This window comes from Pezoporus flaviventris, unplaced genomic scaffold (genome assembly GCF_033815535.1).
Source record: "Pezoporus flaviventris isolate CSIRO_AGI_PZ_B2104156 unplaced genomic scaffold, CSIRO_AGI_Pfla_v1 ptg000022l, whole genome shotgun sequence".
In the NCBI taxonomy this organism is placed as follows: domain Eukaryota; kingdom Metazoa; phylum Chordata; class Aves; order Psittaciformes; family Psittacidae; genus Pezoporus; species Pezoporus flaviventris.
The window spans coordinates 4,380,587-4,398,945 of record NW_026892570.1 but is presented as its reverse complement, the minus strand read 5'-3'; the positions used below and the strand labels follow the sequence as shown (position 1 = coordinate 4,398,945).

The 18,359-nt window shown below is 36.5% G+C and overlaps 1 protein-coding gene across 2 annotated transcripts in view; it reads left to right on the top strand.

The window, feature by feature from the left end:
- Nucleotides 1-18,359, top strand: part of FANCC (FA complementation group C) — a 107,324-nt gene that overhangs the window by 64,236 nt on the left and 24,729 nt on the right. For both annotated transcript variants that reach the window (XM_061456333.1, XM_061456332.1), the window contains exons 5-8: nucleotides 7,901-8,020; nucleotides 8,809-8,873; nucleotides 11,239-11,403; nucleotides 14,017-14,173. In XM_061456333.1, coding sequence (XP_061312317.1) covers nucleotides 7,901-8,020; nucleotides 8,809-8,873; nucleotides 11,239-11,403; nucleotides 14,017-14,173 — 507 coding nt within the window. The remainder of the gene's footprint in view (nucleotides 1-7,900; nucleotides 8,021-8,808; nucleotides 8,874-11,238; nucleotides 11,404-14,016; nucleotides 14,174-18,359) is intronic.

The window sequence follows — 18,359 nt, the reverse complement described above, 5'->3', positions numbered from 1 at the left end:
TGAGTTCACTGACAGTATTTGTTGTTGTTGATGATGATGTTATTTCAGTTTTTGGAAAGGCAACCAGAGGGAGTTCTTGGTCATTTCTGACCTGTTATTATACATCTGAATTGTTAGTTAGCCTTTTCACTAAACTCCTTATGAATCACCTTTCTAAGCTGATTTGGACTTTCTCTAGTCACCTCTAGGTAACAGCATTCGTAGGATGTAACAGAATTTGCAATGCTTGCAAATTTGGAAGTACTACCATTTTCTTGTAGTTAAAAATAATACGATAATATGAGTGGGCTGGAGGAAAACAGACTTCTTTTTCAAATAGATGATTTTTTTAACAATGCCAAGCTAATGTGAATATAAATAAGTTCTTGGCTTCTGGTCCAAAATAAACAAAAGCTAAGTATCTCAAAGAACAAAATTAGAAACTAAGGATTCTGCTTTCCTGCAGGGCTGCTTGAGCTTTAACAGCAAGTGTCACAATTTGCTAGCCAGCTGACATTTCTCAGAGCACTTTAGTAGTGCCAGGTGGCTCTAGTAAAGAATAATGATTTGTTACTGACAAACAAAAAGAGGTCTCTATTTGAAGAAATTCTGGTGGTATGATATACTTTTGCTAAACCTAATATCATTAGTGACCAAAAGTTGTTGCATCACCATTATATGTGTATTTTGTGCTTTTTTGATGAAGAGTACAGTCATCATTTTTCTCCCCATAAACTTTTAACAGCTTGATACTTACAAAGTCTAAAGTGAACTCACTAAAAGTAATTTTTCCTGAAAAACGTTCTAGGTTAGGTGATCTTTGGGTATTTGCAGCATGTACCTGTTGGAAATACAAAAATCTGACATTTGGAACATTTCTTGAAAAAAGCATTGGGATTATCTTTTCTCTAGAAATTACTGAATTTATGGATTTAAAATAAAAGTGAAACCATTTTAATGATGCATCCACTCTTTCTAAACTTAAATTTATTCATACTCTTCTCCTTTTTTTTTTTTTTTATTTAAGGAATTCTGTGGGAAGTTTGCATTTTGGCTTTCGAAGTTTTGGAGAGAAGAGGGAAAATTAATTTTAAATCTCTGGCTAGTTAAACCAGAGAGCTTTAAAAAAAAGAAAAAAAAAATTAATGGTTGACTCTGGTAAAGCTATTGAAGCTTTTGTAAGTTAATGTAAATGTGGGTTTTATTTTAGCAGCTAAAGTCACCCCCTTTTTAATACAAAGAGAAATAGCACTTTCTAGGTGGGTGTTTCTTAGAGAAAGGAAAGAGAAGGAGATTTGAAACTGTTTTTCCTGTCTGAGGCCAAGAATAGACTTAAAGCTTGCCAACCCCACAATTCTTTAGCTTCTTTCTTATGATTTCCAAGGGTTTTGTTAGTGATTTGCAGATGGAGCTTAGGCTTTGGAACTTATCCATTAAACAGTTGTGTGGTCGTAGCCACAGGAGTAGTGCAACATGTTTTTCCTATGCTAGTTTCACAGAAGTTAACTGAGCTCGAACTGGTGAGGGAACAACAAGGCAACTTCCCCATCCCTTCCTTTCCCATAATTTTCTTTCCTTCATATAATTTGGAGATTAGGCTGAGGTTCATTTTGAACTGTATGGAAATATGTAACATTTTCTTCTGTTTTAAGAGAGGTAAAACATTAGGGTAGTCTTTTTAATAAGTTACATATATCAGCAAGTTGTATATAATTCATACACAATTCATTGCAAACATTGATTTCTTAAAAAAATCTGAACAGTTTTTGATTTTTTTTCCCCAGTTAAGTTTTTCTAGTAGGTTTTCATGGTCCTTTTCTGTATTTTTGCAATTCTTACTTTTTTTTTTAAGAAGCAAATTGCAATTACTATTGTTGAAGGGAAGTTAAGGCAATTGGCCTTGTGTTTAGAGCACTTAAGCAGTTTTACTGCAAACACTGACTGAAGGTGAACCTGCTAACATGCTTCAAGGACAGAACAAGATGAAGGGCTCTGCATCAGATACAGTGTGGGGAATTTCATAGAATCTGTGTTTTCCTGCCTGGGAATATGTGAAAAGCAATGAAGTCTCCACATCTGCCAATGTTAATTTTGTGAAAGAATAATGTATTCCTGGATTGTTTATTTTTTGTTTTGGGTGTTTTTTGGGGGGTGTGTGTTGGGTTTTGGGGGGTGGTGGTTATTATTTTTTTATTTTATTTTTTTTTATTTAAAAGTAATATTCAATCTAGTAATTTATCTACAGATTTTCTGTAACTTGATCACATGCTTAAATGGCAAGACCCTGTAGGAGTGCTTAGCAGAATAATTTGTTTACAATCAACTAGTCTTTCATGGTTATCAGTGGGGATTTATATGTGGGCAGATGTCAGATTGTCATTCCAAGTGAATAAAGAGAAAAATGAGAGCTCCAGTAAATCCTAAACTTCTGGTATAGAATTTAGCTAATGAAAAACATCCTGCAAATGCATGTATCCATGAGCTGTGCTGAAACAAAAAACTTCCTGACAGTAAATGTCAGAAAGAAATGTAGGAAGAAAACTCCCCACCCTATACTTAGGCACTTTGGCCCTGATCCAGTATATTACTGAAGAATATTCTAAGCTTTCTTAAAGTTAAGTTGAAACTGAACTGATTTGGTGTGGAAGATAACTTCCTAACCCAGCTGGTTAGTGAGCCAACTAGGGGAGATGTCTGTTTAGGTTTGCTCTTTGCAAACTGAAGGACTGGTGGGTGATATAATGGTTGGAGGCTGTGTTGGGCAAAGCAGTCACAAAATGGTGGAATTTTCAGTCCTTGGAGAAGTCAGGAAGAAGGTCAGCAAAACCTTCACTTTAGACTTCCAGAGGGCTGACTTTGGCCTGTTTAGGATGCTGGTTGGCACAATTCCTTGGGAAATATTACTGAAGGATAAGGAATAAGGATAAGGATAAGTCCAGGAAGACTGGACACTCTTGAGGAACGAAATCCATTGAGCACAGGAGCATCCAGTCCCTATCTTCTGAAAATCAAACCAATGGGGAAGAGACCATCCTGGCTGAACAGGGACATATTGCTGGAACTCTAGGAAAAAGAGAATTTATTATCTATTGGAGAAGGACTGTCACGCCATGAAAAGTACAAGGATGTTGTTAGGTTACGCAGAGAAAGTTAGAAAGGTGAACGCACAGTGGACCTAAATCTGGCCACTGCCATAAAAGATAATAAGAGTATTTTTTCAGATATATTAGTAATAAAAGGAGGGCCAGAGAGAACCTCCATTGTCTGTTGGTTACTAGAGGAAACCTAGTGGCTGAGGTTACTCAATTTGGTAAAATGGGAGGTTGTGTTGACTAAATAATCATTGAACTATCCTTGTGTTGGCTAATCATTGAAATATCCATGTGTGCATAGTCTAATTGAAGTGTATTTTAACTAATTTTAATTTTAAAGCAGAAATTGGAGATTTTCGCTAGTTTTTCAGTGGTAAGCAGTTATTTTTTTTACCAGCTTATAAAATACACTTTCATGTGCTGATAATAATTACATTGTTAACCAATATATATGGCATATAATTTCACCTTAAGTATACTCTGAGATTTTAATAAATGTTAAGAATACAAATTAATTAGAATAAAACAATACTTTGGAAGCTACATTATGTTTAAATTTGTGTAATATTTGACTACCTTTATTCTTTTACATTTTGATTTTGGTTTGTGGAAAACTAATTTTCTGTCTTTCCTGGAACTAAGGAGCAAATGAGCAAGAGGTCTTCTAAACAAAATTAAAAGTCAGAGGCTTTATTATGAACGGATAAGTGTGTGAAAATAATATGGATTGTGTTATGTCATAGAACTGAAATACCTCTGAAATACCATGCTGCCTTGTCATTTACAGACTTAGCTACCACTATTCTCCAGAACTGGCTGTTTATTTCATAGTAAAAAGGATCTAAAAATACAAGACCTTGTTTGTGTTTTATTGTTGATCATGTGTAGGGTATGGGGCATGTAGAGGGTATGGAGCAAAATAGAGCTCTGAAGTCTTCAGGCAGGATTTTAAAGAAAATATTAGTAAAAATACCTGTAGGAATTAGCTTTGGACTGAGCTGCTGGAAGCTAGTAAACAAACAAATGAGTTTACTTTTCAACAAATCAGAGCAATGTGTATACCTTGCTTCCCGAGGACTCTTTTAAAAATAATTTAGGAATTAATTTGGGATGTTAGAATCCAAACTATTCAAAGAAAAAAAAATAGTACCTATTTTATAGCATTTTTATTTTTTTTTAATAATGATTGGAAATCATATTATCTAATTTATCATTAATGTTGTGATGGACAACATAGTTTTGAAGTATTTTTAAAACCAGGTTGGAAATAGAATTTGATCTCTTGTCTTCTAGACCTGTGTTGAAAGAAATACGCCACCTGACTGTACAGGGAGCATCTAAGAGTAAAATTGATCTACAGACTCTTGAAATTATTGCCGTAGAAGAAATATTCAAAAATCTGATAAAATGCAAAGAGGAAGTAGCACTAACTTCTAATGTTTCCTCTGAATAGTTTTTCTTATTATACCTGCTTTTTCTTAGCAGAGCTGAGGAAATCTGGTTTCTTTCAAAGCAGATGGAAAGGTCAGAAATAAACCTGTTTCTTGACCAGATGCCAGAAATTTACCCTCAGGTATCCATGTTGTACTTACTACAACAAATTTGCATGGATCATAATTTTCAGCAGATTGTCATTAATAACCTCGTCTCAAAAAATATTGGCACTCTGTGTTTTCAAGGAAAATATAATAAAGAGAAATGTTTTGTATAATAGATAAATGATAAATTCTCTGTTCTGTCCTGCTCTACCTATCACTTTGACAGATTCATCCAAGTTGGCAAAAAGGGCCCAGTGGTGTCATGGCTTTTTGAATGTCTCATCCCGGTGAAACCATCCATCTCCTCTCTCCAAAGTGTATTTCCCCACTGATTTTTACATCTGCTTCTGAGGAGATGCAGTATCATAAATAACTTCGAAGAGCATGTTGAGAAGTTTCCAGAAACAGATTATTTTTTATCTGGCTCCCCTGGAATGTCTTTGAAACTGTGTCATAAATTCCAGAAGTGTTGCTACACAAATACACTTACTAGCATAAAACTTGTCATGTGGCCCTGTAATAGAAATCAAGTACTATTTCTGTGCTGCTGTCTAATTTAAGAAGTAATTATACCTTTAATTCAGGCTTCTATATTTTTCCCTGTCAACATGAGTAAGATACTTCCTGTTAGAGAAAGAAGGGGAAAGAGCTTTGAATCCCTGATTAGTGAAGCCAGTATCAGAAGACTAATGCACCTCCTTCCCCTTTCTGGAGCTGTGGACACTAGCTGCGTTGGTATCTGCCCAGTGCTGTCCTGCTTATCTCAGTGGAAGGGCAAATTCTACTCCAGGAAAGTAATTTCCAGGCTTTCATAGATGCATCTGCTCCAAGAGATCAAACTTCAAGAAACAAACTTCATGGAGTAACTCAACAAATCACTTACAGCGCATGGAAATTGGCTTTCATTACTTAGAGGAATATTGAAAGAGTTGGCTTAGCTTAATTGAAAATTGACATGTAGGAAACATTATTCAGTTGCTTAATCCTCTTTAGATAGAGAGGGACAATAACCAGGGAACATAGTGGTCTGTTTTCTTAATTTGTATTCTCAGAAGTCTTTAGTTTCAAGTCTATTCCCTCCACTTTCCCTGAGTGAATTAATAAGGTACAGCCTTATAGCCAGTCTATAAATCAGAGGAGTAAACGTAAATCAGGCCTCCTCCGCTACAAAACCTGGAAGATAGAGAATCATAGAATAAACTGGGTTGGAAAACACCTTTAAGGTCATCAAGTCCAACCATTACCCCAGGACTGTGAAGACCACCCCTAAACCATATCACTGAGGGCCTCATCTACATGTGTTTTGAACAACTTCAGGGACAATGATTCCACCACTTCCCTGGGCAGCCTGTTCTAATGCATGATCACCCTATTGATAAATAAATTTTTCTTGATAGCCAGTCTAAAAGCATATGAAGCACTGTATTTATGCTGATAAAGTAAATGATTTTATCTCTTTATGCAGATGTTCCTGGGATTGTCTGCCTGTTAAAGATATCAAAAATCTCTGTGCAGCACTGGTTAAATTGAATTAGCTAAAATAATACTCAGTATAAGTTGCATCAATAAAATAAAGCCACTGGCAAGGTTGTTCGAGAAAGTTGGTCATTGTGAGGGCTTTATGAAAATTTATTAATTCAGTTTCAGTCTGAAAGATATTATGTAACAGGACATTAATCCAAGGCAATCAGGATGGATGTATTCTCTTGCAGCTAGAGCCAAGGTGGTTTCCTTCCTGCTTCCTACTTAATGAATAACACGGGAAATCAAGACAGAAATAATTTCTGAACGCACAGTGTGCCTGACTGCAGTTCATTTTCCAGAATCATGACACTTTTTTATTTTTTCTCCTGAATGCTGCACTTCTGCCACAGACTCATCCATTTTTCTGTCTTGTTGAATATGGCATTAGTGGATTAGACAGTGAGTGGTAATGGATTTACTGCCAGAAATAGCTGACAATTATGTAGATCTCAAATTTTCTACTTTGCTTGGGGATATTTGGCAAAAGCATGCATAGTTATTGGGTTTGTATTTCTGAAAGGATGAAATGAACTGATTTGTGTTTTTTTAAGTCTCAAATCTTTCATCAGATCCCTCTTTTAAAAAGCATATAGAGAGTGACACACCTTAAGACCACAGAAGTCACAAAGCTTTTGTCTGAACTTTCCTTTTAATTACATATTTTTAAAAGGAAGGTCTTTCTTGGTGCTTGCTAATCTTGACCCTTTGTTACAAAGGGTTTATTCTTACTGTCATATGAATAATTTAGTTTACACTTTAAGTCTCAATGATCTATAAGGCCCACAAATGAACCTCTGGAAAGGGAATGAAGCTGTTGTTGTATCAGTATGTAGCAATAGAGGACAGGAAGAAAAGAAAACTGTACCAAATTCAGAGCAGATCATTTGATAAGCAACATAAGACTACTTCTGCTCAGTTATGACAGCAGGATACAAAAACCTGCTTAAGATTTCTCACAGCTGTTTACATAAAGTAGGTCAGTTGGGAAGGTACTGGGGTGTAACATCCATCAAAAGAAGAGCAGAGGTGTAGTAGAGCTCTGAAGAACTGGGGAAGCACAAAACCAGAGTGCTATTGGAATCCTTGGTGTGTGCCTGCAGAACCAATGTACCACGTGTGTTCATCTGACTTCACTCTAAATCTATCATCAAAGGATTGTTTTGATTTTATATTCAGAAGGGTTTATTAAATATGACTAACAGCATTTCATAATGAAATTGTAGAGAATTAAATGTCACACTAAAATGTTATAATTATCTTTTCAAGATAATGAGGAAATTAAGCAAATTAAATTGTGAGGCTAGATCCTGAATCCTGTCAAAAATACTGGGGCCTCTTGAAGGAGCAATACAGAAAAGTAAATGCTAACTTTGAAATTTCTCTTCTTGATCAAGACTACAGGAGAGTGTTTTGCTGTGTAGCAATGTTGACTACTGCTATCCAGATGATACCAGACCGAAATTCTTCCCTGAGAACTGAAACCTACCTAAGGCCTATCAGGTTTTGACATGGATGGCCTCCATTGCTATTGCAGAGCTATTGAAATCATGTGGTGTGTGAACCCATGTTTGACTATAGCATAGCAGCTTGCAGCATTTTCCTTATGGTTGGTGGGAGCTGCTTGCTCTTTTGTGTAAAATGGCCACAACTGACCAAATGATCTTACCCCAAATAGCAGTCTGATACAGTCCACAGCAGCGAGTTCTTTTTACACGGAGTGTTGTAGCCTAATACTTTTTCCATTGCACTTCTGTTTTTTTCTCACAGAGTTTGCTGTGCCATCTCCTTTCTTCTTCTAAGTGGGAAAGTAATGAAGCTGAAACCAGTACATTCATATCAACTCTTGGCTACACGTCAGCAGATTATTATTGTCACTTAGTTAAAAATGTAAGTATTTTGTGCAATTGAGATTTTGTTAATAATAAATCACCGTTTTATAAGCACATACATGGAGCTGTCATTGTGATAAGGAACATGGTCTGAATTTTGTTTATCTTTTCTTACCTCAGTTACTTTTGCAGCCTTTTAAGGGAAAAAATGAAGTGGGAGATCTCTGGACAAACGAGAAAAATTTTATTAGATTATGCTGTAATAGGGGTTCATAAAAACAAAATTCCTGTTGCTGTTGTGTTATAAAAAAAAATAAAAAAATCTGCCCTATCAATGTTTTTCCCTGCGAAGTTTAAATTATATATATTATTTTGAGTATGAGAATATAACTTTTTGAATGCTTTTTTTGACTGTGTAAACTGCATTTAAAATGGTATATGAGCCCTACATCTTGGGAGAAGTGTCTTTTACGTCTAATATGTAAAAATAATGGGGATAATATTTCATAATATGTTGACTTAAATTACATAAAACATATACAAATTATTAGTAATGCTTCTCTGAAATTTTGCCTTAACTCTTGGGGAAGCAGACCTAAAGCAAATAGCTTCTCACTCTTCAGATGTGGAAGGTATATAATGTGTGCTAAGAAACGTTTTGCAGCATAGTTTATTCAGGGATCTGGACAGCTTTATTTGGCATCAGTAATAAAAAAACAACTAAAAATCAAGCTAAGTGAATAGAACAAGTTATTAACCTCTATAGTATGTCAGTCACACAGAGAACCATGGAACTAATGTCTGCTTATTTGAAGTATGTGTAATTTATTTTATTTTATTTAACAGATGGTCTTTTCATTAGTAACAGAACTCAGAGGAAATCAGTTCAATGGACTTAACATTCAGGGGAGGTAGGTGTTATCTAAACACCATTTTGATAGCTTGGATCATTATGGTTCAGTGAGGCCCAGTCTTGAGCAACTTAGCCTTTGGGTGGAAATATTTTGATATACATGTAGATAATTTCAGGTGTCGACAAGCTTGTTAAGATGTGCTTCACATGAGAGTTTATAGAATGATCTGCGAAACTTAGAATGGTTTGGTTTAGAAGGGACCTTCAAAGATCATCCAGCCTAACTCCTCTGCTGCAGGCAGCAACATCTTTCACTAGATCAGGTTGCCCTGTCCAGCCTGGCCTTGAACACTGCCCGGGACAGAGCATTTACCACTTATTTGGGCAACCCATTCCAGTGCCTCGCCACCCTAACAGTAAAGAACTTCTTCCTTGTATCTAACCTGAATCTTCCCTGTTCTAGTTTGAACCCATTCCCACTTGTACTATTGCTACAATCCCTGATGAAGAGTCCCTCTCTGGCATCCTTATAGGCTCCCTTCAGATACTGGAAGGCTGCTATGAGGTCTCCACTCAGCCTTCTCTTCTGCAGGTTGAACAGCCCCAACTTCCTCAGCCTCTCTTCATACGGGAGGTGCTCCAGTCCCCTGATCATCCTCGTGGCCCTTCTCTGGACTTGTTCCAACAGTTCCATGTCCTTTTTATGTTGAGGACGTCAGAACTGCACACAATACTCCAGGTGAGGTCTCCCAAGAGCAGAGTAGAGGGGCAGGATCACCTCCTTCGACCTGCTGGTCACGCTCCTTTTGATGCAGCCCAGGATACAGTTGGCTTTCTGGGCTGCAAGCGCACACTGAAGCCGGATCATGTTAAGTTTCTCATCATAAAGTAGGATGAAGCAGACTGAGCTGAAAGCTAATGAGACTGTTACGAAGAGAAAAAATTGATTTCTACAATGAGAAAAGGGAAACTTTGAACTTAGGTTAATTTTTGAGCATAAGAATTATGAAATGGCTGTTTATTCAAGTTGCAGAGACAAAGGTAGTTTGCAGTTAACCATTGTTTCCTTTCTCCATTCAGTGGTGCTAACAGCAACACAGGTGGCAATGTCTGTGCAAATTGATTGCACGCAGTGGAATGCACTGTGCAGTATTCTTCAAGAACATATTTTGAAGATTATGTAGAAGAAGGAAATTGCCTTTGCAGGCTTTTTCTTCTGAGTAAGGGAAGCTTCTTAAGTTTGCTAAACCTGGATAAGGAAATAGAAATAGAATGTTATAAAGGGGGACTGATTTAAAGTCTCAGGTCTGTGAACTTTATGTGTATATCCTGGGGAAAAAAACAAACTACTGCACTTTTTGTACCGAAACACTCCTGATAATAAAACTGCATCTCAAGGTGCTTTAGTGTAAGAAACTTTAAATACATATTTGGTTATGTGCTTACTCAGAAATTTGAAAATGTGTCATGTTTTATTTCTCTCACTGTGGAAACCACAATGGTACCCCACGTCCACAAGTCACAGCACACCTGTCAGCATATGCCAGTGATCATTAGGCAACATCTATTTGGGAGTAGGTTTAATACATGTAGAGCCATACAGTTAGCTCTTATTCACAGCAGCCTGTAGTGTAATTTCTGCCTCAAAACTACATTTAGCAAAACCTGCAGTTTCATGTGCTGGAAAACACATATGCTCTGGGAAACTGTAATTTCCTTTGCAAATGTTACCTCTTGCATTGTGTGCTATTTTCCTTTTTATGTTCCAAAGTTTCCATGTTTTGTTTATGTTCCAGGTTCCACTGTCTTTAATCATTTCCAAGCATGTAGTTTTACTGTTGAGGTCAAGTGAGTGGTTCGTATGTGAAGATCCAAAAGTCTTAAATTCCTTCAACTGTAGACCTGTAAGACAAAAACTTTTTAACTGAGCACTTGAAGACAGCAGTAGTCATACTGTTTGGTTCATAGAAGTTGTCTCTGTTGAGAGGATAAAGGTGAAGGGAACAAAAGGAGGCCTTAAAAGCAGCTAGGTGGTCTTTTGTGAGTGTCTAGCAAACCAGCATGGGAGCTGTGAATCTATAGTCTTAGTCTGTGCTTTGCTGATCCTGAAAAAGACAAGTATTCCCTCCTAGGAAGGGTGTTATTACTGAGTGAATGCAACTGGCTGCACTTCAGAATTGGGGTGATAGTCCTCATTTGGTTTGCCTTGAGCACTAAAATTTTATCTGATCTCTTGAGATTTTTTCAGGCGGTATGTAATGACACGTCAACAGTCATTCAAATAAGTATTTTTTCTGCAATTAAGATACTCATCTCTTATATTTAACCTTCTGTAAATAATTTAATCTTCTTTTACCTTATTATTTTAGAAATTGAAGTTCTGACTTTTCTGAAATATGAACTCTATTTATTTTTTCCCTCAGAGTTTCAGCCAGTCGTGTGAATGCTGTGTCCCTTTTCTGCCTCCCTCTTATTACTTTGCCTGATCTAACTCCACTGCTGGAAACTCTCCTTCTTTACCATGGAGGTGCATCAAAAGAAATTCTCAGTTCAGAGTTTCTGGAGGCTGTGAATGAGGCCTTTTTAAAGTAAGTAGCATGGTCTGTTTACTTTTTATGCTCTTTTCCTAAACATTATTAATTCAATTAAATGTCTTTTCTCTGTGTTAGTATGCTGGATGCACTGTAAATCTTCCACAGTCAAATAGCAGAGCTCAGGTTGTTGGCCAAAGCAGAATTTTATGTTGCTGATGTGAAAATTGTGGAATAACAGCTTCAAATATTGACTGGAACTTCATCCCACCTTTTCTGTAAAATGGAGGTTAAAGTCTTCAGTTAATTTTAAGAATTTTATAAAAGACCTGATCGCTTTTCATTAAAGTGTGATTTACCTTTCACATAAGTCTATCAAAATTCCTAACTTGGTATTTTGAGAGCCACCTTTATTTTTCTGGGCACAGGATACATCCTTATGTTTGAGTGCTTCTATATTTCTGTTTTTTTTTTCTGTGAAATTTGTTTTCAAGATTTTAAATTTTCCTGGTTTTCAGCAGATAGTTTTTGATGAGTCTGAGGGAGCAATTTTTGAAATACAGCTTTGCTTATTTTACTCTCACTAAACCTACAGTTTTGATAAAACAGTCTGTTGATGACAGCCAGCTGAGTGAAGCTGCATCAGCAAATTATCTATGCCAGGGAAGGAAAGACAGCGAAAGCACAGCCTGCTCCTGGTTGAGAGCTGGTTTATTCAAATTATAGCTGAGGGCCTGTATTATACAGATTTATTTATTTTTTTAATATTAGAGAAGGTCCTGTGTGAACACTTCAATTATCCATTTGTCTCCGTTTTAACAGAAGTTTTAATTGCTTTCTCTGTACTCAACATTGTAATTTCTGAGACGTTCCAATGGAAGTTGTTATATTGCTCCACTAAGGAATCCAGCAAAATTCAATAATTAGTGGAAAAGCACAATTATTAATTTGTACAAGTTACTAGAAGTTGAGGAATATATGTAGAAAAGGAATGTGAAGGTGGGTAGTGAAAAACATGTCCCAAAAAAGAGAGAGCTATCTTTCACTTTTCCACCTTTTATGGCTTCAGACTGGACGTATTGCCTTCAGATTGGATGGGTTGCACAAGCAGTAACACAGTTTGGAAAACTTTCAGAGCAAGTTTATAGGTTCAGCACAGGTGATCTATACAGATGTCAGTAAGCCGATGGGCAGTCCATCATGACATACTTTTGCCACTTCATGATGAGAGTCTGAATCCTTTAGGTGGTCATAAAATGTTCTACTGACTGAAATGATTGTCCCTTTCTTTAACTTCAGGGCTACTTGTTTATCACAGTGAGCCCAAATTATTCAGTTCACATGGCTCTTGACTAAGTGATTCTTTTAGGGCCCTTGACAGAAATGTATGGTTTCTGTGAGAGCCAGTATAGGCTTACACATGCTTTGCGTTCTATACTCCTGAACCGTCTCTGAAGCTTATGTGATCTTATTGTGAATGTGCTTGGTTATTGTTTGTTTTTTTTCTTTCTCTACTTTAACGGCTGAATTCTGTGTTACCTACCTCTGTCATTGTGTTCTGAGCACTTGTTTTCCTTCTGAACATGGGTGAATTCTGCTCTAGGAACTAGGGATATTAGATACTGGGACTTGCAGTGCTCCACAGAACTGAGCATTGTTCCAGTGGGACCATCTGCAAGGGCAGTCACAGAAGGCTGTGAGGGCTGATATTTAAATGAATGTGTGGCAAAATACATACCTTGAAAATGGATCCCAAAATGGTGTTAAATCTTTCTTATCAGAAGCTTTAGTTTGCATGTTCTCTCTAGCCTAATTTTAATTTTTTTCAGTCTTAACTTGATTTAAGACCAAGGCACATATTTCTTGTTGTTTATTGTTTTGTTTGTTTGTTTTTAACATTTTAATTTGCAACTATTGTGATAGTTACAAAAAATTTTCCAGGATGTTTTTTTCTGTGATATCTTTTCTTGTTGGGTGATTACTTTAGTGTATTTTGAGTTGTGCTGATCCACACAAGTGTTGTGTTGACTCAAAATAAATTCTGCCTTTTATTTCCTAGTGATACAACACTGTACTTCAGCTGAGCTATAACTGAAGGCTTCAGGTGAAGCAACAACTACCTTCTTAACCATTTATCTTCTAAATGGCTCTGGGCAGTGTTGGCAGGCTGAAAACTTAGCTACCTCTACCTCATTTTTTTTTTTACTTTTTTGTCTGCAAGGACAGATAATGCTTTGGTTTGGACAGCAATCATACTATCCAGGGTCTTCCTGCTTATCTGTCAGGGGCTGGCACTTTCTGAGCAGACTGGTCTACGGGAAGCGGTCTGGGTTTGGAAGAGCACAGGTGTGGAGCAGGACCTTTCTCTAGAGAGGAAGGGAACTTCAGACTTAAACCTCTTGTTTCCATTTGCTGGCATCCATCATAATTTTTTTTTGTTTTAAAGACATGTGGTAAGGTTTCATTTGCAGATGTTGGTGGTCCCTTGTCATTCTTTGCCATTATATACTGAACAGAGTACTATAAACAGGATTTTCTCTCTCTTGCTGCAAGTTGATCTTTGTGTCTTCTTTTTCTCCAATGTGCTTTGAAAAAAAAACCAACAAAACCATAGATTTTTATCTTCCTTTCAGTTTCTCAGAGAAAATGGTATTTTTCTCTCTAAACCAGGAAGAAGATCTCCCTCCCTGAAACTGCTGTCTTCAGCCTGTGGCTTCGTCACTTACCAAGCCTTGAAAAAGCCACATTATATCTTTTAGACCAGCTGGTTTCCATACAGTTGAATTCACTGGAGGAAGTGGCTTGTGTCATAAAGGACTCGTTACTGGTATGTGCAACATGTAGTATATTTGATACTGCTCTGTCATGCTTCAGAAGTGACAGAGAGTTTCAAATTTGTCAGCATATTTGAGGGAAATACCTGTCATTTGGCATACAGCTTGCTAATGCAAAGGCAAATCTGGAGTCTTAAAAATGTCACTGAATATTTAGTTTTACACTGAACTGGTGGAAGAGAAAAAGTATTTCATGCAGTGATGAAGAATGGATGAAGAGAAAAGAATCTGACTGGTGGGGGTAGGTACTCAGCACCTGCCTCTGTCTTAAAAAATGCTAAACTTTGGCCAGGGAGGATTTAAAACTGTTGTTTCTTCAATCTTCATGCCTATGGCAGTTTAGCAATTTAAACAATTGAAATTCCTTGTATATTATTATAGACTACTTAGTTATTTGTTTTTGTTTGCAAATATGATCAGAATTCTTAGTACAAAATGTTTGCTAACTGTAATTTGGTTTTGAATGAAGTTTATGCAGTGTGCTAAATATCTTTCCTATGAGAAATCATGACACAATACCTTTTCCAAAATAATGAGCTAACTGCAACAGAAAATTTAATTGTTAATTACAGTGTGAAATAGCATGTGTGCTATGCACTTGAATTATGTATTTCATAAAATAGAACTAAAAAATGGCATGCAGTATCTATCTTCAGCCTATGAAACTGCTTGCAGAGTATGTACTGTAGATAGGAAAAGAATGATGCCTTTAAGTATTCTTAATTTTTTAATGGAATCTGCAAATTTCCATTTTAGGAATCCATTACTATACTTGCAAATCTCATAAATGCTTGTCATCAATAGCACTTTGTATGTCATCTGGGGATTTAGGTATTCTAGAAGATAGAGCTATATACAAGGCCTCATTTTTCTGTATCAGATACGCTGTGAGTTGAATACAGCATATGGTACCACACATAACTATAGAAATAAAATAGAAAAATCTTGGTTATACATAAAAAGAAGTAAAATCTTTGCTTTAATTATTGGTTTATTGTTTATTAACAATGTTCACATTTGCCTTGTATTCACATCCTGATCCCCAAAAAGAATGGAACATTACTGTGCTGCCACACTTAGGTTGTCCTTACTTGTCTCTGCTCCAAAGTCTGCTTTCAAAATAAGATATCCACAGAGTGCAAAGACCAGTGCAGCAACTTTGAATGCTGGTTTAGAGAGGACATCCTGTGGACAAGGAGTGGAATGAATGGAAGTATAAAGAACAGAGCAGCTGAAAGATGGATATTGCTGGTTGATAGGCATTGGTAAGAGTGAGGATGCATGCATGGGAGATGGCATACCAATTAAAAACAAAAGGATTAGAAGCTTCAGAGGGGCTGTATAGAAGAAAAAGGTTTGATCCAGAAATTGTTTTCTCAAATATTTAATATGTTGTGCAGCTTGTACATGGTACTGTAAGGATACTTGTGTGACATTAGGTCAGACAGCACTTTGAAACCAAGAGTATGATTAATTTAGCCCGCTAGAAATATGTTTGAATATTTATTTAGGAATGTGGGTGTGCATTTTTGGCAGTTGGATTATTTGTAGGATTTGACTTATGTTTGCCTTATGGATATGGTAATAAAAAAACAAAATTTAATTTATACTTTTTTTTTCTATTTGGAAGAAAACCTCTAGAGCACAAATAGGCACAAATATGTTAGTGATTTGATTATAGTATATAATAAGAATGAAATTACAATAAGCTCTTTCAAAATTTCATTAGCAGAGTAATTTAGCTAAATAAAATATCTCGATACAGTAACCAAACTGTATGTAAACCTCATAGAGGTCTATGGTACCCAGGTTGTTGTAAACCACCACACTTCTATTGTGCGAGAAACTTGATATGCACTACTCTTACGTTTTAAATCCAAGAGTAATTGTAGTGTGATGGTCCACTAACTTGTGTTTTATATGGTATGCTGTTAGGCTTGTGGATTTGGAGCTAAACTGGAATTAATACTGGAAATTCTATAGTTACTCAGAAGTAATAAAAACAAGTGAAATGGCCATCACAAATAGTTTTTTAGCTTCTTAGAATTTGGTGGATGAGCGGATGTCTTCTTTTCTAAAGTAACTTCAAGGTTCCTATGTGTGCGTGTGTGTGTTATCAACTAAAATTTGTATAAATACACGTATTCTAATTATATGCTTTACCAAAAATGCATATGTATCTAAACACATTTCTAAAGCACATGTATGTAAAAAGAGATGTGAATGGATCAGTATCAATTGTAGTTTGTGTTCAGTTCTTAGATAGCTTTCCAAAGTGGTTTTATTTATTTCAAAGTTATGGTGCAAGAAAAATGCAATAGGGTGATAGGGACTAAAATTGGCCAGCTTCTCCTTATAAACCGTTATTGCTGTGTAATGTTTTTCCACATTACCAGCATTCCCAAGTCCAGCCCAGCACTGAAATCATGTTACACTCTGCAGTTAAAGCTCTCTCTGTGTGGTCTCCCTTGCTGTTATTTTTCTTCAGCATTATAGAGCAAATACAGTTTTAGTGGGTGGTGATGTGGTGACTCCTGTGTTGCCTGGCAGGATACCACATTGGAGACTGCTCTGGTTCCCACGCCCTTGCAATGACCTCTTGTGCCTTATCCCCAAATTTTGAATATAGCTGGTTCCAAGCTCACCTTCTGTTGGGAACTGTGCTGATGAGACAGGCATTAATGAGGGATAAAGGAAGAAGAACAGAGAGGGAAAAGAAGAAGCTTTTTTTCTTGTAACACATTCGGGCTAGGTTACAATTAGTTCCCACAGTATTACCTGTGGGAACAAAATTGTGTTATGGTAGAATTTTTGAAACAGTGCAAGCTAATTTGTTCATCATGTTGGTGAATTCAGGAGCTTTTTAAATCTCAGGGAAGAGGTGTTTGTTGTTCAAAGTAAGTGCATGCTTCAAAATGAAAATACATTTGGCACTTGGTATGAGAAAAAGAATTAAGTGTATGTGAGTCTGGAAGTCAAGAGAACTGGTGTTTGTGATGTACTACCTTAAATCTGTTGTTGTGTGATCCTGAGCACAGGATCTTATGTTTACTCGTTGTTGTTTTAGAGAGCATTCTATGATGTGAACAAAATGCAGTATATGATTATTAGTCTGTTCTTCTTTGTGCCGTTTACTTGTTCCTGTAGATACAACTGTATTTTTATTATTTCTTCATTCAGTTCTGGCTTTGTATTATAAATTACTGGTTTATGATTCTTCTTTCTGATAATATAAAGAGTAGTGAGGTTCTATAGAACTTGTGTTTGTAATGGTTTATGTTGGAGTATATTTCCCTGGTTTCAGCTGTTTTATTTCTTTCAGAAATCCCAGTGTTGTTTTTGGTTTCTTTTTCCCTCAAGGGGCAGACACTCTTGAAATACATAATCATAATATCACACATGTAGTTTGAATCTTTTTGGCTTAGTGCATGTTTTGCATGTTTAGTGCATGTATGGTGCATGTTTTAAAAGTGACAAGCTCCTAGAAGATGTTTGGTTTTCTGAGCTTCCTGTGAAAAATATTGCATAGTCACAGACAAGATTATTGAAATATAAAATGCCTTTTATTTTGAAAAAAATAAGGATGTAATGTCAGCAATTGAAAATGCTATGAGAATCCCTCCTGAAATTGATAGTCCCACCCAAAATCCAGAACTGCAGTTGAATGCAGCAGAATTGTGCTGCATGCTCAAGTCCTGCTACTACACAACAGGAACATCTTCAGAGTGCTTTGGAGACTGTTGCGCTATGATAGCATTCTTACTTCTAGTGCTTGCAAATTAATTCCATGCAGTCCATTCATCAAAATCTCATGGAATTAGGTAACAGTGGGGTTTTTTGGGGGGGTGGGTTTGTTTGGTTGATTGGTTTTTGTTTTCCCTTTTGAATACCAGTGATGAAATTCATAGTAATTTCAGCAGTGTAGATTAAATACTAGGAGCTATTAACTGTGGTTTCTTGTAGTGGGTACTGCAGTGACTTTCCTGCTGTCTGGCAGGAAAGGGTGGAGAGATTTTCATTGTTGCATACAGTACATTTATTTTGGTCTTGTTCAAAAGATTTGATCTTGGTGTGTATGGGACTGCGGATGGACCCTGTCTAGTTTATGTTCAGTATATCTTAAAAACCATGTGTTGGTACCTCATCAGAAAAGTATGTGTACAGAAGTAGGTGGGATGT